The sequence below is a fragment of the Adiantum capillus-veneris genome, chromosome 23 (assembly GCF_014529385.1).
Source record: "Adiantum capillus-veneris isolate H3 chromosome 23, ASM1452938v2, whole genome shotgun sequence".
Classification (NCBI taxonomy): Eukaryota; Viridiplantae; Streptophyta; class Polypodiopsida; order Polypodiales; family Pteridaceae; genus Adiantum; species Adiantum capillus-veneris.
Window position 1 is genome coordinate 58,560,879 of NC_140953.1, and position 23,640 is coordinate 58,584,518.

At 39.8% G+C, this 23,640-nt stretch overlaps 1 protein-coding gene and 1 pseudogene across 1 annotated transcript; both read right to left on the reverse strand.

Annotated features, from left to right (window-relative positions):
• Nucleotides 1-6,773: 6,773 nt before the first annotated feature.
• LOC147427833 (uncharacterized) lies at nt 6,774-7,174 on the reverse strand (annotated as a pseudogene).
• Nucleotides 7,175-8,250: 1,076 nt separating this feature from the next.
• LOC147427834 (uncharacterized) lies at nt 8,251-9,303 on the reverse strand. The gene has a single exon (XM_086496779.1). The coding sequence runs from the start codon at nt 9,301-9,303 to the stop codon at nt 8,251-8,253; it is 1,053 nt and encodes a 350-aa protein (XP_086352905.1).
• Nucleotides 9,304-23,640: the final 14,337 nt, after the last annotated feature.

The following is a 23,640-nucleotide window of genomic DNA, read 5'->3' on the forward strand; positions in this document are numbered from 1 at the left end:
TGCTAGCTGAGAGTTAGAGCACCTTGGCTCAAGCTGACTCACGAGCAAAACATGTATCAAAAGCTTCTAAGAAGATTTTCATTATTCCCTTAAAGAGAGAGAGAGCGAGAAGAAGAGCATGCTGGGCTGAGGAACTTCCCTTAAGTTTTTAGAGTGTGTACCCAAGTTGTGTGCTCTTACGCATCTTATGCCTAACTTGCAGCTTATCGTATAAGCATTTCACAGTTTTCCGGTATGACTCTCTCATCAAGAGAGGTAACAAAAAAACACAAAACTCATTCCGACCCACCTACCTTGCAAGGGTCGTGATTGTATGAGGACAACTTAGCATTGGCACTTTGCCCGTGAAATAAGTCCTAGATTTAGGTTCCTTTTAGTGTTGTTGTGTGTTAATAGCAACCAACAATCATGGTAAAAAATCCATTAGTTGAAAGAGTTGCGAGTGTGATAGCGGAAGCATAATCTTTGCAGCGGTGGAATTTATGCCACCTAGTTAGCATGCCATGCATACAGATTGTAAAGCCCTTGGCGAGAGAGACGGCCTCATACGGGAGAGCCAAAACTAGTAGTGCCTTGCACAATTTAAACTGGTAGGGATTTTGTGAGATAGTATTCCCTATTTTTCCAGTTGGTCAATCTTGTGTGCCATTGCTCGTGATTCCGAGTCATTGGGCAGTACCTTGGCACAAGGGAGAAGCCTTGCTTCATGAAAAATTGTCAAAGAACTTTTCTTTGTACACAAGCATTAGTTTCCAATGTAAATGTATAAACATGGTCTAACCTGGTCATCCTGCTGTAACCAGTTGTCTTGAGATGTGGGAAAAAAAACTCGCTCTAATGTAGATCTTCATCTCCTTTGTGTGAGAAAAAGTTGGCTTGAAATATAATGTAGGCATAGAGAGAACTTTCCCAAGGGCGTGTGCTCATAGTATACCCCAAATAGGAAACAGCTTGATGTAAGAGTCGTGAGTTGAAGCCTTGCTTCCTTCAAAAACAGGTGCAGGAAAATTCCATGCATGTCTATTTAAAGATTGCAATTTTTCCATGCATCATTCCAATCTTTAAACAAATCCACGTTTTGGTACTTACAGTAATTTTCACTGGCCATGCTTGTGAGCCTAAAGTGTATGCATATTATATGCACGTCTATTGCATATTGTAGCTATCAAACAGATGCTGCACAACCAAAAAAATCAATTACGTACCTTATCCAGTACACTTACTGATGAGGCTTGCTGCTGGAAGAATCAAATGAGTCACCAGCAAGAAGAAAACCAAGAAGTGATTTGCTGGATCATCGAGTGAGTGTGGCTCATAGCCATATAGGTTGTTAGCTGTAGAAGTATCAGATGTCTCCTTGCATGCCCTCTTGGCTGGGTTTAGTCCGATCTAGTGGGAAAAAAGAAAACAGGTAGACCTGTTGCCTAGTTCCCCCCCAAAGTCCATATGCTAATAGCATATTCCAAACCGACTTGCTTAAATTGCCAAAGCATAGATCTTTTTGAAACTCCAGAGAGTACCCAATACTGGAAAAGATAGCTGAAGAAGGATAGCTATTGTATTGCACCAAAGCAATCGCTACTTGGCAAGTTGGCATGATAAAAAATTCGGCAAGATTAGTTCAAAATTGTAAACTGTAACATGCTTACCGATGGACTGGAACAACCTGTGAGAGAGCCATGCTTTTTGCAGACTGTGGCAAAAATGCCCAACTGGAATCCATCTGACTCATAGTTGTGGATTCCAATAGGCAATGAAACCCCTTGGTCAATGCTCATAACTCAATGCAAGCCTTGCTTGCCGTAAATGTTGTGCAAATGAAAAAATAACAATGCATCTGTGCATGTAGAACCCTAAATTGCCAATCTATGCAAAGTCAAGCCTTGCTTGACTAGTCGTTGCAAACACTTAAATTGCACAATCAGATTATAAACTGGTATGGCGGTACACACGCCTTTTTGCGTGCTATAAAGAACAAGCAGATGCTTAACACGAAGGAAACTTCATACCTCATTAAGTATTTCTGTCGAATGCCCTGCTTTTCGCTTGCATGCCTTGCATATTGTGAGATATATTCGACTGTTTGTATGGCTGACAAGACAGGTGCATGTGGCCTTGATGGTCATCACGCGTACTTGAACTTGAATGGTGGGTCCCCACCACGACGGTTGCTGACCATCAAGCCATAGCCATACAAACAGGGCAATTCTGTCACGGGGCTTGGCCCTTAGTAAGGAAGGGTGCCCAAACATGGGCGCCCTAATTTGAAAATAAGGAAGACAATAACGCATGGCGATGGCGCAGGGCGCAGCGAGCAGAAATCAGAGGACAACTTCCTATCCGTGGCAAACCGGGGCCCTGCCCTATGTCGTGTTTTACTGGCAGGGGCAGTGCGAACCTGAAGAGCCCAACTCCATGGGGTTTCATGCAACTCGAGCTTGCCGCCTCCTTGGCACAAGCCCCCTTGCACGTGGGTCTTCGACCTTGGCTCCCTCGGATTGTCAAGCATGGCTGCACACGCCATGACAGCTTGACGACCACACACACACACACACACACACAGAGAGAGAGAGAGAGAGAGAGAGAGAGAGAGAGAGAGAGAGAGAGAGAGAGAGAGAGAGAGAGAGAGAGAGAGAGAGAGAGAGAGAGAGAGAGAGAGAGAGAGAGAGAGAGAGACATGAAGCAGCAAATCGATAGCTTCCCTGCTCCTTCCCTCCTCCATAGCTTTTTTCTCCCCTAGCTCTGATACCAATATAAGAACCCTAGGAGCTAGAGACCTAGATCCTCCACCCAACCGTCCATACTTATAGGCTCTTAGCCCTAGGATCCCCTCTCCACACTGCTAGCTGGCCCATGGCCGGGGTTCGTGACCCCCCTTTAGGGTAGGGCCCTACCCATAGGACCCGTGTCCTGACAGTTTTTTAAATTGATTATCGTATAAGCATAGAAAGGGGGTCATATTCCCCTATATGAGTCGTATATAAGGGTTTTATCAAAGCTGTCTGCTCCTCGCAGGTGGCGTCCCATTTTTAATATAGAGTGAATCCCCCGGGTACCATATGCACTTTCTCCCCAAATTCAAAGTCCCATCTTGTAAGTTGAAAAGAAACACCTTGTTAAATTCATATTTATAGATAAATTCTCTTTGAATAAAAATGTATAAGTTACATTACACATTACACAAGGGTTATGAATACTATAACTCTATAACCCTTGCTATATTAGAGCATAGCTTGGACAAGTGATGGACCTAGTTCTAATGGCCAATGGCCAAGGTGCTATTTTAGGAACTTTCTTCTCAGTGTCCAAGTATCTCTTGATTCTTCCAATGGAAGTAAGGTTGGATAAGGAGGAATCTTGAAACCGAAAGCCCCTCTCTATATGAGGTAGATCTTGGAGAAATGGTGGACCTAGTTCTAATAGCTATTGTTCAAGGTGCTATTGTAGGAGCTTTCTTCCCAACGTCCAAGTATCCCTTGCTTCTTTCAATTGAAGGAAGTGTGGATGTTAGAACGTCATCCTAGCATAGGGAGGACATCAACATAATGTCAATCCGAGGAGTAGGATCTGGCTAGGGCATGGAAACACACAAGTGGCTTGTGCGTGCCAAATGGAGGATTAGAAGGTGAAACCTACACACAAAGAAAGCTACGGATAGGGTATGATGTTGCTACAAGGAGTGAGCACACTACTTACTCTACCATTCGGCCTAATCTCTCATACAAAAGCCTAATCATGCACTACTCTCTAATCAATCACTAATCCAACTCTAATCAAGCACACAATGAGCATAGAATAGCATAGAATGACCACACCGGGCACCAACACTATACACAAGCCTACACACACTTAGTAGCATGCTTAAACAAGAGGGAAATATGAAAAAAGAGAGAGATTAATCAACAAATCATCCACTAATATTTGATTAATCAAGCATTGATTACACCATGAGCAAATGAGAGAGAAGAGGTTAGAGTTTAGATAATGGCATGAGGCCGAATCATCCATGCACGCGCGTAGGAAGCTCAAGAACTCCATAGCCATCTCCTTCTTCACAAAGCTTATCTCAAGTGAGTAAGAATCCCCTTTCACATTGTGTGTTTTGAGTTATATACTCTCTAGGCTTTTTAGAAGTGGCCGGGCACTCAAATGGGCAAACTCACTTAATCTGCTATTTGCATTGCCCAGGATCTAAATATAGCTCAATGTTTACAACTTGGAACTCTTGATGAGCCCAAAACATAATTACAACCGGCATTTGCGGTCATTTGACAGAAAAATCGTAAAACTTAAGTGGCCGTCAATTGTGACCGTAACTCCATAGATAGTCATCAATTCCAACTCTTCTCTTCATCTGTTTCTTGTATTTGCTTCATCTTCATCTTTACTTCGCATCCGCATCATCTGGCCTCGTTAGCATTTACTAATAATAGTAAATAGCATCTTTGACTGGTCCGTTTGGCCATTGTTGACTTAGCCGCCAAACACTCCCCCCATCTGATTTCAGTGGACGTCCTCGTGCGCTGTTTGGTTGGCTTGCACTGGAGAGATTTGAAATTGGTGGTGAATGTTGTTCTGAAGAGTGTAAGCTATTGGGCTGACGTGCTGGTGAATATGAGATTAGTCATTTGGGTTCAAGTAAAAGCAATTGGCTTGATTTATTATGGGAATAAAGAAAAATAAAAGGATATGTATAGTGCGTTAGGGTCTGCAAACCCTGGATGACCGATGGGGAAAAACCTCATGGGAAAAAGTGCCCAAAGGTATGTGATCTTATTATGGGAATTTACAACGGTGGGTGTTTAGGGACTGAATTGATTGGGCTTATATAAATAATGTGAAAGTGAATTGTTTAAGCCTTCTGTCCCTTGAAAAGGGTCGATGATCTGCCTTGAGTCTGGAGTTGTTTTGCTGCTGCCTGTACTTGCAAGGTGTGTGCATGGGTGGAACAATAAAGAGTGCGAAATGCAGATGTACAATTATGGGACATTCGATATGCTTGCACAGATTTATGCATGGGTAAGATTATGTTGTGCGAGATAATTGTATTGATGGGTTCTCCTCAGAGTTTAATGTAGCTAAAAAAGTAAATTAAATTCACTTTACTAGCTTCCATTACTCTCGAGAAGGGCGTTTGATGCAATGGTTACCACTCTCCCAATGTGCGCAAGTGCGTGTGTGTTTTGTTTTGAACACTTCGCCTCTCCACCATGATTAAAATAAGACATTGACTATGCTCACCTATTCAGAATGAGCGACTTGATATAATTATGCTCAACTCTTCCAGCTTGAGTTGTAGCCTAATTAGCTAGACTCATAGACCACAGAAAAATATTAGGACTCGAAGCTTAGGTCTAATGCTTTGCTCATTTATCGGCTCAGCTACCCGACTCTTGACTTTTGTTTTTTTGACTTGACTTGACTACTATCTTGAGCTCTCAACAAAGTATATATCTAGACATTTAGAGCTCAGATCCTCAAAAAGAGGGTTATTAAAGGACCATATTGGCAAAGTAGGTTTTTTCTGCCATACCTGGGTGACCTTGGTTGTCAAAATTGCTTGTTGTAACTTTTGGTCTATTATCTGAGAAGATTGGCTAGTTTCATTTTGTTGGAAATGGGAGATGACTTTAATCTTCTTCTGCTCATTTGTCTGCTTTGGCACCCATACGTTTCTGCTATTTGTTGTTGGCTTATTTTTACAGACGACATATTGACTTTTTGGACCTATAACCTTTATTTGTCGGTGTTTGTAGCTGAAATTATCTTCAAGTTGTGTAAAATCTGGTCTTGGTGCCTTGGGTAGCCAGATTTGTTTTTGTCCTCTGTACTATCCCTGTGCTTGAAGTATATTTGATGGCATAAATATTTTTGTATGTACTTTTGTATTCAACTGTATCTGTTCCGTGCCATTTTTGGGAATCACAGTTGGTAAAGTCCCTTGAAGATATGTAGGCCTTTTAGATTGAGAATCATTTTTGAACCTGTTTCTAGCCCTGTTGCTCGATCTCCTCTTTTGAGTTGAAATTGATCTTGATTTTCCTGTTTGTTGTTTTGGTTTGAAGCCATTTTCTACTGTATAGCCTGATATCTTTGGTTTGGGTAACCAAACATTTGGTTGACCATTGTAGTAGCCTTGCTCTTCTAAGCTGTACTGGGAGGCAATCCATCCCATTTGTTTACCTGAAGTGCTGAGAGTAGGATCATTTACCCAAAGTGGATCTTTGACATTGATGTCATTGGCTGCAACATAGGTTTTGATTTGTTGCTTGTGTCTTTGTTTACTCATCATTGGGTATTTTGGCTGAAAGACCTTTTTATACTCTTGTCGAGGTTGTTGGTCTTGGTTTCCATGGGGTACTAAAGCCACTGCTTTTTGCTTTGATTGTTTAAATGCATTTGTGACCTCCTTGTTGGATTTTTGTTCTTCAGAGGAAGAGGTTAAGCCTCCTTGGACTTTTGATTTTCCCTTGTCTTCTGCAGATAAACGTCGAGATGTAATTACTTGGGATGTTTGTACCGTTTCTTGTTGATGACATGCTTTGGTGATTTCTGCTTTTAAACTGACTTGAACCGTCTTTTGTGCCTCTATTTTTGAACAACTGTTCGAGTCTTTAATTTCCTCTTCTAGCTAGACACAAGTAATTTGACTCTTTTCTTCATATGCAATGCTTACCATGGCCTTTGGTTCACATTGCTCTTTATTGATCTCTTTGTTTGTTTTCTGCTAGGCTCCATGTGCTTGATGCACCATTTGCTTCTGATTGTTCAAGTTAATTATGATTTGTGTCACCTTTGGATCTTTGGCAATTTCCACTGGCGAGACAATATTAGGATCTGACTTTATGACTGGCTCTGCTTTTTGCTTCTGGCCATCATTTGAGCACATTGAGATGTCTTTTTCTTGGTTTTGATATTTGATCTCTACCTCTGTTGAAATCTTGAGTACATCCCTTAGCGATGAACTATCTGTGCTATTAGCATTATTATGTAGAATCTTTGATTCCACATTTCTGCTTGTTGAAATCTTCAGTGGCAAGTCCTTGACTGCCCGTCCCCGCTCTGGTTCTGGATCACAGATAATTTCTTCATCCACTTCCTCTGACATTGAATCGTCCGCTACATCCTTGTCTGATCTTTCGACTTCAGGCCTGAAAAATTCCAAGTTGACCATCTGTTGTAGTTGATCTTTTTTGGCAGCTTGATTCTCAATTGAAATATCATTGACTCCTTTGACCTCTAATATTTTAGTCATCAGTTTGTCTCTGGTATGCTTTGACAAGATATGCTCTCTTTCAGGCGACTTCGACTTGGAGACTTGTTTAATGATTCTGCTGCTTGCAGTCTGATACTGTCTTGGTTTTGTTGCTTCATCTCTAAGTGCATCTTTACTGGGCAATTGGGTATTAGATGATTAATGCCACATCCATAGCAATGCACATCTATTCCTATTTGTTCTATACCTGGTCGAGGTATCTGTTCATAGTATTGTTGGTATTCGTTACCCATAGTATCTTTGATCAAATATGTCATTAGCATGACATGTAGATACTTAAAAACCAACACTAAGTCTCGCTTTGACTAATTTCCCTCATCTTTTTCGACTGTGGCATTCTCAAGAAGCTTGTAATAGCTTCCATTGTAACCCTGGTAAATGGTCGTTTCAGCCCCTGCTTCTGTGAACAACTTTAATTCTATGTCTGTTATGAACATGTGATCCTTTATCTGTGGCTTCTGCATAGTCTTAGGACTCTGTTGTCGCTTTGATCCTGTATTTGGCTTTTGTTGTCCACTGAATTGTAAGAGAGTATTGTGACTCTCTTTTGCTATTTGCAGTTGATAGGGTTGTCCTGATCGCAGTAAGTGAGGTGGAGATTGGACTCCCCCCATCCGAGAGTGTTTCCTATCTCTAAGAGGCATCTTTCTTATATAAGATGTGGATATTTTAGCTTTGTCATCTAGCTCAGATGATTGAGATAGGTCTCTGTGACGACGTGCTATCTCAATAGCTGATTCTTCCATTGATTGTACGTGTGTTTGTGTTTGTACATTTTGCGGTGCATGTGTAGTGTTTTGTACCCGTGACTGTTGTGTTGTGGCACTCATCTTTGTAATGAAAGAAGTTGAATTGTGCTCATACAAATTCAAAGTCGGATCATGTTTCAGTGGAAGCCTAGAGCTTTTAAAGTGCACTTCCCTATCTTCTAGTGATTTACTTTGTGCAATAGTGGAAGTGTGACCAATATTTACCTAGTTAGATATCATTTCATCATGTGTCCATTGCTCAATTTGGTCTTGTGGAGTTGAAGGTGACAATATGAAAGTTGCAGCTCTTTTCGAGAATTTATCTTCAATAAGATCTAATTCATAGCATCTTCCATCTATATCATAGCTCCTGCCCCCAATGTGCGTGGCCCATAGTGTCCTAGGAACTGACTCGCAAAATGTCCTTACCCCCGTGACTTGAACCCATCTTTGTCCATCAGAATCTACATAAATTGGATCTTTCCATCTTGTTTCGTTGATCCAATGAAAGGCTATTGGTTCAGATTGCTTGTTTACTTTTGAAGTGGTTGAAGGCAACCTTCGTTTACACATGGCTTCAAGGAATTCCTTCCTACTGACTGTGTCTTCATTTTTTGGCAAATTGATTATAGTAGGCCCCGTCTCTTGAGTGATTTCTCTGTTCTGAGCTACCACTGTATCTGCATTGGAAGCTAAAGGTAAGCTCATTATCAAGCGGTAAATATTACCACTTGTCGACATGTATTTGTAACCCAACTTTGAACCTTGTTCATGAGCTATGAAGCATTGATCTAGCTCTTCTGTCACTTGTTGAGGTGTTTCTGCTTTGTACCATCTACCCTCCATATCTCTATAGAGATTGCTACAGTTTTTGTCCTTGTAATTTGACTTTATCAAGTGCACAGTGACTCGACAACTGCTAACCTCTGGAAGATCTTGCCTGTGCAATTTTATTATGTCCAACTCACTACCTGGTTTGAGCTTCATGTACACCGATCCTAAACAATCTTCCATTAGATTCTTCTGTGAATTAGCCATGTTGGTAGCTTCGTCTACTTCCACAACCTGTATTGTCGGGCTTTTCAAAGCATTTTGCTTGGACTTTAGATAGTGATTGTCTGCATCATCCATGTAGCATGGAAAGTCTTTGAAATGACCTATTAATTCCAACCTGATGCCAACTGATTTGACTGTTATTAATGAGCTTGAAGCTGCATCATAACTGCTTTGATTTGCCGATGTTGCCATTAACTGTGGCTGTGGCATCTGCTGCTCCATTTTTCTTTCAACCCTGTTACTAACCTGCTGAGCACTTTTATTCCCTTTTTCTAGCCTCTCCCACGGGTGACCAGTGGTTTTCCTAATTCAAAGCTTTCTGTTAGGCTTAGCTGTGATCTCGACGATTTGACTTATCTGTATAGCACCATAGTTGGCAAGATACTTACCACTGTACTGCAATGACTACTCGCCTTTGTGATTCCTCGATTTCAGTTGATTGAGCGATGAAATTTTCTCTTAATCTGCAAAATTGTAGATTAGCAAAGCACTTTTGACCTAAACTAAAACGACCTCAATTTGCCTGTTGACCGCACACTTTAGATGGCGTTTAATTTAAATTAAACCACCCCGCAGGTGACCAAAGGTCATCCGACTTCTGAAGTGTGTCTGTCCGCAACTTTAGCTTTTCTGGCCTCACTGTTACTCTTATCCCTGGCACACTCAATTTAATCGCTTCAGTTTTCTCTTTTGATGACTTGCACGGAAAGTTCTGCTTGGCAATGCTCAATTTCCAGCCTCCTTAAGGTCATTATTCACTGCAGCTGCTTTTGCCCAGATGTATTACCACATCATCATTAGGCGTAGGTCTAGCTGCCGTATGTAGCACTAAAATGTATTAAGCGATGCCAAATCCAAATTTTAATTCATAGCACCATATTATGGTCAATAGAAACCCTCAATTTAATGCTATTTATTGACCATTTTCCCAAAATCATGCTCACTTTAGCGTTTTTGGCATACATGTTAAAAGGAAGAGAGAGTTTAGGATGAAGCAAATTTTGAACTCTCTTAATTGTTTAATCACAACCCGATGTTGAATCATGATTTGTCAATTCCCCTTCAAAAAATGCACAATTGTTAGTCCATGAAAGCATTTGTAAATTCATCACAAGCACTAAAAATGGATGATCCTCGACAACCCCAAAAGTTTTAATTAATGCTCTCTCTTTGCCATTAAAACAAGTTCAATTCTAATGCTTACCAATGATTGTTCATTCAAGTCAAGCATTAAAGTGTACAAGCAATGTTAAGTTTAAGCACAAAGTTCCGATCAAGCAATCACCACTCATCATCTAGTGCAACTCTCTCATGAAGTTCATATGCATGTCCAATAGAGCTTGCCATTTTAGTGCAAATGAGAATTTCCATCAAGCCAAGCACTAGAAGAATACTCAATCACAAGCCTAAAATTTTATACCCTCTCATGGTCATTCAAGAAACCCAATTTAGTGCTATGCCATGATTTTTGCATACATCTTAAGCACTAAAAAAGTATCGAGCAATGCCGAACCCAAACTTTCAATGCACACCCTTGATGATCACATCCAGCTAGCACTCATACGGCATGCATAGCAAGGGAAAAAAAAGAGCATAAGATAAAAACTCTCTCACGGTAATCAAGGCCCAATTTTATGTTGTTAATCCTTTCCTCATGGACATGAAGCTTGATGGTAACAAATCACGCAAAAGAAACCCCATTATGGCACATCGGATCAAGCATGTCGACCATGAAAATTTTTAGTTGGCCTTTAGTGCCAATATATGCTTGTTCCACATAACATCATTCTTTGGTATTGCCAAAAAACCTCACAAAATTATTATTTTTTTATTTTTTATTTTTTTATTTTGAAGTGTCGACTGTGAGATTAGGATCATGTCTCACAATGGTGGGAACTTCCCCTTCCCTCGTTATATTTTTCTTGTAATAAAAAGCAAAGCTCTTTATTTTTAATTCTCATTTTTCCAAGTGGACTACATCAGAAATGTGTGCGATGGTGAGTAAGGAAGGGAACAAAAAAGCACAGATGCTTGGGCCCGAGGCAGGACGCTCAGTGCATCGGTCTGGGTGCGTAACAAGCTTATGGGCGACAGTCAGGTGCAGGCCGAGAGTATTGAGGAGAGTGAAAGTGCTGGCCAGTGTTCGGGAAAATTCATTTTCACAAACATACAAAAATCCCTCCGAGACAAATCTGAACCGGAAATTTTACAATACTAGCCAATATTTTTGCAAAATTACACTATTTTTCATGTATTTTAAGCGGAACTTTTTCCTTCTTGCCCTCCCCTCAACCGGCTACTTTGATTTTGCAACCGGCTCAAGGCTAAGCGGAGGCACACTTTTCCCAAACACTGGTGCTGACCGAATACTCGAGTGGGGCCAGTGTGTATGAGTGTGTGTGTGTGTAATTGCTGCGTCATAATCGGCTATGGTATCTGGGCAGAGCACGACAGTGTGTTTATGTGGCTGACAGTTACTTTAATGCATGGCTCCACTGAACCGTCCAAAATCTGCTAGCGCTGCAGAAGAGTAAGAGTTGCAAACAATATTGTGTGTGTGTGAGAGTCAAAGACTCGGGTACCCGATGGTAGCCCGCAACACTGTGTGTGTTTGGTGACGTGTGATGCCGAAGTGTGTGTTGCTGTGTGTGCGCGCCAATGCAGGTGGGGTCGCCAGCTGTGGGGCGGGGGCCGACTCGGATGCCACGTTGAACCAACCACAGGGGTTGGCTGCTAGCCAGTTAAGGCGGAGCTGCAATGTGGTGGGACTCAGCGAGGTGAGGCGGGGTCTAGCATTTGCACGTGTATCTGTAGTGGGGTGCAGGGCGTAGGATGTCCAAGGCAGGGCTCAAAGCGTAGGAAGACTCTAGCAGCAAAAGCGTAGGATGGCAAGGGCCAGGCTTAGTGCGTAGGAAGACTCTAGGCATCAAAAGCGTAGGATGGCAAGGGCCGGGCTTAGTGCGAATGTAGGTAGGCCACGACCGTGTATGAAAGCAGGCGGGTCAGCTTTGATCGCGGCTAGATAGCAGAAGACAGTTGGGTATTTTTTTAAAATTTTTTAATAAATTAAATAATAAAAAAACAAAACAAAAATTTAAAAAAAAAAATAATAAAAAATCACACCAATAATTTAAAAAAACACACATAAAGCAAAAATAAATACCAAAAACACACAAAAATACAAAAAAAAACACATTAAAATTTAAAATTAATGATATAAGTCAAAAAATCACACAACCAAATTTACAAAAATACTCATAAAATAAATAATAAAATACACAAATAATCAAAAAACACTTACAAAAATACAAAAATGAACACAAATAATAAATAAAAAACACCAATAATTCAAAAAAAACACACAAGAATTCAAAACATGCACAAAATTACTAAAAATCACAATTAAAATATAAGAAATAAAGAAAACACAAAACAATCACAAAAAACACCAACAAAAATTTTATAAAAAAAGGAGAAATTAATAAAATACAAACATATAAATAAAAAAAAAAACTTATCAAACAAAAAACATAAAACATAAAAAAATTAACTAACACGCTAAAACAATCAAAAACAAAAAAGAAAAATCATCGGCGCTCCACAATTCACCCACTTAGGCGATTTATCAAGTTTCTGAGCATAATTAACACATTTGAGTAAAAATTAGTAAAAAATTACCAGAAAATTCTCAAAAATTCTAGATCAGCCCATCGGGCAATCAAGCAATCGAAACACTAAAATTGATCACTTATTTAATCAAAATTGCACAAAACATCGTTCCTTAAGCACACAAATCGTCTCGAAACTGTGCTTAAATGAACACAAAAATCACCCACTCTTGCACGATGACTAATTGCACTCAAAACAGCATTTTGCATCAATTAAACATCAATTCGAGCATCCAAATCTCAAATTTAATCAATCATTAACATGCTTTTTGCATCAAATCATGAACATAAGCATACATAACCAAATTTGACCGAATTTCGGCAGCATTTCGGCGTCACAACGGAATTAGAAAAGTATAACCATAACTCATTGACAACCATAAGCAATCACATGCTTCTCATAAGCAAATTGAACTCCAAAACAGCCTCAAATTACCCCAAATTAGGCACTTCCGCCTACACTCAAGCAGGCATAAACCACACCTAGTTTTGCATTTTACGAATGTACTTGGTTTATGAACCAAACCTACACTTAAAATCAGAGAATTAGCATTAATTTCAGCACCTTAATTGGCCACAAACTCAACGATTAAGCACTTGATTAGTGCCCAATACACGTGTGTGTGTGTGTGTGTGTGTGTGTCGATCCCGTAAAATCACCTACACACAGCCAACAAAAATATCAATGTGTAGCATCGTTTAGCATGAATGTAAACACATAATCATCATGGACATGCATCAAATAATCAATCCAAATCAGCACTTTGCCAAATGCCCAAATAATTAGTGAAAAAATAGTGAATGAAATTAGTGAATAATAGGTGATTTCGGCTACGATTTGCGCACAAATGGAGTAGGATATGAGTGTGTGGATCACATAGGCATGTTGTCCATACACTCAACTCACTTTCTACTTGTGTGTAGCACAAAAAACACTTATCAATCAATGGGAAATTAGCATCAAAGTTAGGGAAAATTAATGAATTTGATGGTCAAAATTAGTGATCAAAATCAAGAGCTAATGATGTGTGTGGGTTGTTTTGTGATGTTCTAAGCATAATGAATGCTAACCCAAGCACTAATCACACTAAAAACCACTCAATTCATCAACACACCTAATCTAAAAACTAACAAAATTAACAAAAAAAATTAGGGAAATTAGTGTCTCCTAATCACACCAATGGCACCTCTAGCTTAGGCAATCTCTCCCCGGCAGCGGCGCCAATGTTAGAACGTCATCCTAGCATAGGGAGGACATCAACATAATGTCAATCCGAGGAGTAGGATCCGATAGGGCATGGAAACACACAAGTGGCTTGTGCGTGCCAAATGGAGGATTAGAAGGTGAAACCTACACACAAAGAAAGCTACGGAGAGGGTATGATGTTGCTACGAGGAGTGAGCACACTACTTACTCTACCATTTGGCCTAATCTCTCATACACAAGCCTAATCATGCAATACTCTCTAATCAATCACTAATCCAACTCTAATCAAGCACACAATGAGCATACAATAGCATAGAATGACCACACCGGGCACCAACACTCTACACAAGCCTACACACACTTAGTAGCATGCTTAAATAAGAGGGAAATATGAAAAAAGAGAGAGATTAATCAACAAATCAGCCACTAATATTTGATTAATCAAGCATTGATTACACCATGAGCAAATGAGAGAGAAGAGGTTAGAGTTTAGCTAATGGCATGAGGCGGAATCGTTCATGCACGCGCGTAGGAAGCTCAAGAACTCCATAGCCATCTCCTTCTTCACAAAGCTTATCTCAAGTGAGTAAGAATCCCCTTTCACATTGTGTGTTTTGAGTTATATACTCTCTAGGCTTTTTAGAAGTGGCCGGGCACTCAAATGGCCAAACTCACTTAATCTGCTATCTGCACTGCCCAGGATCTAAATATAGCTCAATTTTTACAACTTGGAACTCTTGATGAGCCCAAAACATAATTACAACCTGCATTTGTGGCCATTTGATGGAAAAATCCTAAAACTTAAGTGGCCGTCAATTGTGACCGTAACTCCATAGATAGTCATCAATTCCAACTCTTCTCTGCATCTGTTGCTTGTATTTGCTTCATCTTCATCTTTACTTCGCATCCGCATCATCTGGCCTCGTTAGCATTTACTAATAATGGTAAATAGCATCTTTGACTGGTCCGTTTGGCCATTGTTGTCTTAGACACCAAACACTGCAGAAGTGGTGGAGCTTGAAACCAAAAGTCCCTTTTTCTATACGAGAGTAAAGCTTGGACAAGTGATGAACATAGTTTTAATGTCCAGTGTCCAAGGTGGTACTGTAGGACTTGATTCCCAATGTGCAAGTATCTCTTGCTTCTTTTAATGAGTAAGGTTGGACAAGTGATGAATCTCGAAACCAAAAGTCCCTTTCTATGTGAGAGTAAAGCTTGGACAAGTGGTGGACCTAGTTAATGCTCAAGGTGAACAATTGTAGGGCCTTGGTTCTCAATGTCCAGGTAGCCCTTGCTTATTTTAATGGAAATATGGTTGGACAAGTGGTGGAGCTTCAAACCAGAAGTCCCTTTTATATATGAGAGTAAAGCTTGGACAAGTGGTGGACCTAGTTTTAATGGCCAGTGTCCGAGGTGGTGTAGGAACTTGGTTCCCAGTGTCCAAGTATCTCTTGCTTCTTTCAATGCAAGAAAGGTTGGACAAGTGATGGATCTTGAAACCAAAAGTCCCTTTCTAAATGAGAGTAAAGGTTGGACAAGTGGTGGACCTAGTTTTAATGACCAATGTCCAAGGTGAACTATTGTAGGGCCTTGCTTTTCAATGTCCAAGTAGCCCTTACTTATTTGAATGGAAACAAAATTGGAGTATTAGTGGATCTTGAAACAAGAACCCCCCTGCTATATTTGAGGATAGATGGGACAAGTGGTGGACCTAGTTTTAATGGCCAATGTTCAAGGTGAACTACAAGCAGATAAATCTGATGGTTGGAGAAGTAGTGAACATTGGACCAAGACCTACTATAGTAGAGTATAGCTTGGACAAGTGGTGGAACTATAAGTTTTAATGGAAAATATAGGACAATTTCAAGGACTTCCTTCCCAATTTCCAAGTAGCCCTTGCTTGTTTCAATGGAAGCAAGGTTGATAGTAGGGCCTTTCTTCTCAAAGTCCAAGTAGCCATTGTTTTCTTCAATGGAAGCTTGGAGAAGTGGTGGAAGAAGTTGTCAATCTTGAAACCAAAACCTCCTTGCTATATTAGGGCAATTGGTGGATGTAGTTTTAGTAGACAATGCTCAAGGTAAACTAATAGATGAGCAAGTAGTTTCTTAAATTCAAAGAAGTACTTGCTTCAACAAGGACAAGTGGTGAATCTTGAAACCAAAACCCCCTCCCTATGTAAGAGTTTAGCTTTGACAAGTGGTGGACCTAAATTTGATGGGAAATGGAAAAGGTGTACTACAAGAAAGCAACATTGATTTTTAATGTCAAAGTTGGAGTAGTGGTGGACCAAGTGGTGGATTTTCAAATAGAAGACACCTTGCTATATTAGAGCATGTCTTGGAAATGTGGTGGACTCAAGATTTGGGGAAAGGTCGAAGGTGAATTATTGCACGACCTAGCCCTTGCTTCTCTTGATAAGCAAGATTTGACAAGTGGTGAAATTTGAAACAAAAAACCCCAAGCTTGCTAAGAATAGCTTTGAGCATAGCTTGGGCATGTGGCATATACAATCAATGTCCAAGGAAACTTTTGAGTTCTGAGCTCCAAAATAGAGTCATTTTCCACCACTTATTTATGTTGATTGTCCTTAATGAGTTGTGAAGCAAGGAAAGAGACTGGGTTTTAGATACATAGCTTATCTAAGCTAGACCACAATTGAGAAAGTGGAATAGGGTGTTGCAACAAGAGGTAAGAGCGGTGTTTGGAGTAGCACCCCAAGCGGGGTTTAGGGACGGCAACCACCGTGGGGTTTGTGGCAACACCTCAAGAAGGGTCCGGGGGGGGGCAGCCCCCATGGGGTTTGGGGCAACACCCTAAGCGTGGTCAAGGGTCCATGCCCTTGTGGGGTTTAGGGAAACACCCCGAGAAGATTTGAGGGGCAACAGTCCCTGTGAGTTTTGGGTAAGCACCCCAAGCGGGGTCAAGAGGCAGAAGCCCTTGTGGGGTTTGAGGCAACACCCCGAGCAGAGTCAAGGGGAAGCACCCCCCGCAGGGTTTGGGGCAGCACCCCAAGCAGAGTCAAAGGGTGACCAAGGGGCTTAGACAAGTGGTAGAGCTTATGTTTTGATCACTCTAGCTTGGACAAGTTGTAGATCTTTTCTTCTCTCCATGTTCTAATGAGATTAGATTGGGCAAGTGCTGGACCTTGAAATAAAACCCTCTGTATAGGTTGAGAAAGAAAAACCATTCAAGATTTAGATCTACTAGATAGAAAAGTGGTGGACCGTGCACTTAGATCCTAAGAATGAATAATTCATGCACTTTTTATCAATTCTCTATGCCCACCTTAGTAGGGAAGTGGTATACCTTGTATTTCTAAGGCTACGCATGTTGACATTGTGGGCTACTAGAGTAAACCCTCTACTATCTATGAAGTGTAGCTTGGACAAGTGGTGGACCTTCATGCAAAAAACTCAATGTACAACATATCTTAGATTCTCCATGTTTTGATGGAGGCCAACTTGGACATATGGTAAAGCTTACTTTAGTTCCAATATCAATTGATTTGAGCCTGGCCAAGTGGTGCATCTTGCTTCTTTCCGTGTTTCAAAGAAGCACATATAAAATAGGTGATGGAGCTTTTCTTCTATGCTAGGTCCAATAGATCTAGCTTGGACAAGTGGTGGAGCTTTTCTTATATTCATGTTCCAATAGAACTAGATTGGACAAGTGGTGTACCTTCAAACAAAACCTCTTATTGACAATATATCATGGGTTATCCAAATGGTGAGAAAACACCATTCAAGATATAGCCATAGAAGTTGGGTGTGGACCTGACACGTAGGATGGACAAGTGGTGAACCTATTATTATTTCCCCATGCCTATCTTAGACAACTGGTATACATTGTTTTCCTAATTCTACCCACGTTGTGGACTACTAGACTAAATTCTCTACTATTTATTAAGTGGATAGCTTGGACAAGTGGTGAAACTTCAGACCAAAAAATCAATGTTTTTCATATTTTAATAGAGCCCACTTTAGGTAGATGGTAAAGCTTTCTTTTGTCTTAGTCTTAGTGGATTGAAGCTTGGTCAAGTGGTGAAGCTTTCTTCTCTCCATGTTTCAAAGCAGCAGAGATGGATTTTGTGGTGTAGTTTATCTTCTATGCTAGATCCCATAGAGCTAGATTGGACAAGTGGTGGAGCTTTGCTTCTATTCATGTTCCAATAGAGATCATTTTGACAAGTAGTGAACCTTCAAGCAAAGCCACTCACTGAAAAAGTATCATACACTATCTAAATGGTGAAAAAGGGACGTTGAACCTAGGATGGACAAGTGGTTAACCTACTATTTCTCCAAGTTCATCTTAGACAAGTGGTATACCTTGTATTTCAAAGGATAGGCACATTGTGGACAACTAGACTAAATCGTCTACTATCTATGAAGTGTAGCTTGGACAAGTGGTGGACCTTCACACAAAAAACTCATTGTACAACATAGGATGGGTTCCATATGTTCTAATGGATTGGAGTGTGTACATATGGTAAAGCTTTCATTTGTCCTAGATTCAATGGATCCTAGCTTGGCCAAGTGGTGGAGCTTGTATCTCTCCATGAGTAAGATCAATCATACACTCTTGGATTTTAAAAGAAAGAAATGTGTTGGGTCATAGAGATAGTCCTCATTGTTTAAGTGTGCATCCAAAAATAATCTTTGATGGTAAATGGCAAAGTTGGTTGAGCATTTCTTCTATCCATTGATTCAATGGAGCTAACCTGGACAAGTGGTGTAACTCAAGCATTACAAGGTGGACCATGCTACTAAAGGTTGAACAAATGGTGGAGCTTTATACTAAACCATCTACTATCTATGTATCTAATCTTAGACAAGGTGGTAGAGCTTTGCTTCTCTCCATGTTTTGATCAGTCTAGCTTGAAAAGTTGTAGAGCTTTGCTTCTCTCCATGTTCTAATGAGATTAGACTGGACAAGTGGTGGACCTTGAAACAAAACCCTCTGTATAGGTTGAGAAAGAAAAACCATTCAAGTTTTAGCTTTACAAGATAGACAAGTGGTGGACCGTGCGCTTAGATCCTAAGAATGAATAAGTCATGCACCTTCTATCATTTCTCCATGCCCATCTTTGGCAAGTGGTATACCTTTTATTTCTAAGGCTAGGCATGTTGACATTGTGGACTACTAGAGTTAACTGTCTACTATCTATGAAGTGTGGCTTGGACAAGTGGTGGACCTTCATGCAAAAAACTCAATGTACAACATATCATAGATTCTCCATGTTTTAGTGGAGCCAAATTTGGACATAAGGTAAAGCTTAATTTTGTCCCAGTATCAATTGATTTGAGCTTGGCCAAGTGGTGGAGCTTGCTTCTTTCCATGTTTCAACAAAGAAGCACATATAGAATAGGTGATGGACCTTTTCTTCTATGGTAGGTCCAATAGAGCTAGCTTGGATAAGTGGTGGAGCTTTGCTTCTATACATGTTCCAATAGAGCTAGCTTGGACAAATGGTGGACCTTCAAAAAAACCCCTATTGACAACATATGGTGAGAAAATACCATTCAAGATATAGCCTTAGAGGTTGGGTTTGGACCTGGCACCTAAGATGGACAAGTGGTGGACTTATTATCATTTCCCCATCTCCATCTTAGAAAAGTGTTATAAATTGTTTTCCTAAGGCTACGCACATTGTAGACCAGTAGACTAAATTGTCTACTATTTATTAAGTGTATAGCTTGGATGAGTGGTGGACCTTTAGACCAAAAATTCAATGTTCTCCATGTTTTAATCGAGCCTTGTTTGGGCAGATGGTAAGGATTTCTTTTGTATCAATCTCAATGGATTGAAGCTTGGACAAGTGGTGAAACGTGCTTCTCTCCATGTTTCAAAGAGGCATAGATGGAGTACACGGTGGAGTTTATCTTCTATGCTAGCTCCAATAGAGCTAGCTTGGAAAAGTGGTGGAGCTTTGATTCTATTCATGTTCCAATATTTCTAGCTTGGACAAGTGGTGAACCTTAAAACAAAACCCCTCATTGACAACATATTATAGGCTATCCAATTGGTGAAAAAAAAACCATTTAAGATAAAGCCTCTACTATCTATGAAGTGTAGCTTGGACAAGTGGTGGACCTTCATGCAAAAAACTCAATGTACAACATATCTTAGATTCTCCTTGTTTTGATGGAGCCCAATTTGGACATATCATAAAGCTTACTTTTGTCCTAATCTTAACTGTTTTGAGCTTGGCCAATTGGTGGAGCTTGCTTCTTTCCATGTTTTAAAGAAGCACAAATAGAATAGGTGACGGAGTTTTTCTTCTACGCTAGGTCCAATAGAGCTAGCTTGGACAAATAGTGGAGCGTTGCTTCTATCCATGTTCCAATAGAGATAGCTTGAACAAGTGGTGGACTTTCAAATAAAACCCCTTATTGACATTATGACATGGGTTATCCATATGGTGAGAAAACACCATTCAAGATATAGCCTTAGAGGTTGGGTGTGGGCCTAGAACCTAGGATGGACAAGTGGTGGACCTATTATCATTTCCCCATGCCCATCTTAGACAATTGATATACATTGTTTTCCTAAGGCTACACACATTGTGGACTACTAGATTAAATTGTCTATTATTTATTAAGTGTATAGCTTGAACGAGTGGTGGACCTTCAAACCAAAAACTCAATGTTCTCCATGTTTTAATAGAGACCATTTTGGGCAGATGGTAAAGCTTTCTTTTGTCTTAGTCTCAATGGATTGAAGCTTGGCCAAGTGATGAAGCTTGCTTCTCTCCATTTTTCAAAGAAGCATAGATGGAGTACTCTTTGTTTTTTATAAGAAATAAATGTGTTGCGTTATAAAAATAGTCCTCATTGTATGAGTGTGAATCCAAAAGTAAGCCATATATTTGATGAAAATTTATAACCTTTGAATCAAGGATTATCTTCACACATCAAACCAAAAGAAGGTGTCCATGTATGCCATTAGGCAGAGGATGGGGTCTAGGAGGGCCTTTTTATTTGCCATGACATGATGGAGGTGATTAGGAATAGGTGCACATGTGTGCAAGAATGGTGGGTGTGTAAGAGAGGTGTAAGAGTGGTCAAACAAATACACTTTTTCCACCAAAAAGGGGGTGGACAAATTTATGATTTTCAGTCTTCTATAACTCCTACATATGATCTCCAATTTGAGCGGAGATTATAGATCTATAATCTACATGCCGGGCCATTTTCATAGATATGTTAGATGATATGGTTTTGCCCGCTATATTTTAACTTCATTTTGGGGAGAAAATTTGAATTCAAATAAACTATCCATTTTCCTATTTGAATTCAAAAGCCACTTTTTGATTGCTTTCTTAATATTAGAGGTTTGAATCCTTTAATCTGCCAAATAAAGAGGCCCTCCTAGACCTCATTCTCTTCCTAATGCATTGGGACTATTTGTCAATTTGAACAGCTGGTGCCTTGTGTATCAATGGGTGCAAGGACTCTAATATTGATTCTACCTTGTATAAGCTCCTCAATTTGATTTCTACATGTAAGTATGGTGAAATAATTTCTAGTGATTTTTGAGAAACCAATTTTATGTGTGTTTTCTTAAATCCGCAAACTGGGATGGATACAGCCCCTACAATTCAAGTCAGCAATTGTATAATCCATTGGTTATAATATTTCTAATATGCCCAAGATGGATGATACTTCTATACCAAAGCTTGGTGTTGTGCAACTGCTTCAGCAAGCTTGCAATGACAAGAACAAAGGAATTAGTGATGCAATAATGCAACCTACTTTAAGAGAGAGTGAAAATTCTGCTCACCAGTCATTACCGATTGCTGCTACTTCATCTAGTTCATATATTGAGAAATCCATACTTACAATTGTATTGGATTTAAATGGTCTATTATTGAAGCGTTCCCCTCAACCATCCTCACATCACGAGTTAGTGCTGGTAGATTCAAAAAGATATATTATATTGAGGCCAGGTTGCATCCAATTCTTAAAGACTATATTGGAGAGGTTTAATGTTGCAATTTGGTTTATGTTAGCAGCAAGGTAATCCATTTAGTGTAAAACCATTTATTCATTTGATAAATCAGGAATATTGTAACGCATATTTTCGAGGTGGATATTGTAATCGATGAGCCGGGGCTATAAGCTTCCAGATTGTATCAACTTATCCTTAGTAAGAGCTCTCAGATTATTAGTTTTTGACCAAAGAAACCTTGGCTAAGGTATAAAGGCCAATTTTTTTAAGTTATTTTTCAAGTTTTGGATAATAGAAACACATTGTGACCTATCGAAGCTCATTTCTCTCTTTCTCATGCTTCTTGCTCTCGTGTCAGTTGTCACATTGCAGTGCTGTCTATTCTGTAATGCAACCTTAGGTAAGAGCTCTACACATTGACGTAAACATTTCATGGTAACCCGTAGCTATTGGCATTATTGGCCCGTGGTCTAATTTCATCATGAGCATAAATTTAAGCTACGAAATCTCAAAGTAAGCATAGGCGGGATATTGGGGCATCATTGCTATGCATTTGGGGTAAAAAACGACTAGGTCAAAAACTCACTGCTGTTGTTAATAATCGTGATTTTTTCACTTTCTCAAAAGTGATATTTGAGACCATTAGCATGTGTGCTTAGGTCTTATATACTTGTCCTATAAGTTTTGTAACATTTGGATGTCGTTTGACGTTGTAACGATTATGATTTGTTTACCAATTAATGAGTAGCTTTTGGCGACTTTGGTCATTTGAGTGTAGCTTGTGTTAGAGGCGAGTTGTTCTTTGTTTTCCAAGAGATTGACACCTTCTTGTAGCCTCTATGCACTAGTCGAGTCAGCTTCATCCCATGAATTGACAATCATGTTTGTGGTTCTTGGTATGTCTGCAATAAGACAAGAGTGAGGTTAGAAATCCGTTCCACGTTTGGAACCACTGCCGGGGATCGAATAGACCTAAACTAGGGAAACCTTGAGCGTCTTGTGTAGTTGTCCTTTAACTTCCTCTAAGATCACCTAGAGTTAAAACTTTCTCTTAAAAACCTCATAGCTTAAGATTGTCGTCTTTTGCTGTGTAGAGGTAGTTTGGAAGTAGATTGTACTTGGGAAGTACCTTGTAGGATTGTAGGATTAAGTTAGGATTTTGAAATGATTGATGGACACGACAAGTATTAAGATCATGGCTCAGGAAACCATAAAAAACAAGAAAACAAGTGTTTGTGGACATTTTCCACTACCCCATTGCAATAAAACCTAAGAGTAGGGTAAGTAGAATCCGAGGTGGGATCTCAGAACATTGCTCACTCCAAAAGAATCAATTGTGAGTTGTTCATGTGAAGTTGCAAAATTTCAGGTCTACAGCTTGAAACAACACCAAAACACTGTCAACCACTAAATCCAGCTATGGATTATGCTTTAAAAGTTGTATGAACCAGTGGGTAAGCTTAAGGATACAATTGAGGTAAATTTTCAAGAGTTTGCAAAAACTCAGATTGATTGCTTTTTCTTGAAAATTTAGACCAAATTAAGTTTTGACTTGACTAAGAGGCTTAAAATAGGTCATAAAAAGACTGACCCGTGAAAAAATTCAACAAAAATTCATTTTAGGCCAAAAGCAAATAATCACAATTATTTACTTTCAACTCAAAATTAACCAAGGTTGAAACCAAAGACTCTATGCATGATTACCAACATCGTTTATAAAGGCTCATAGAATTTGGA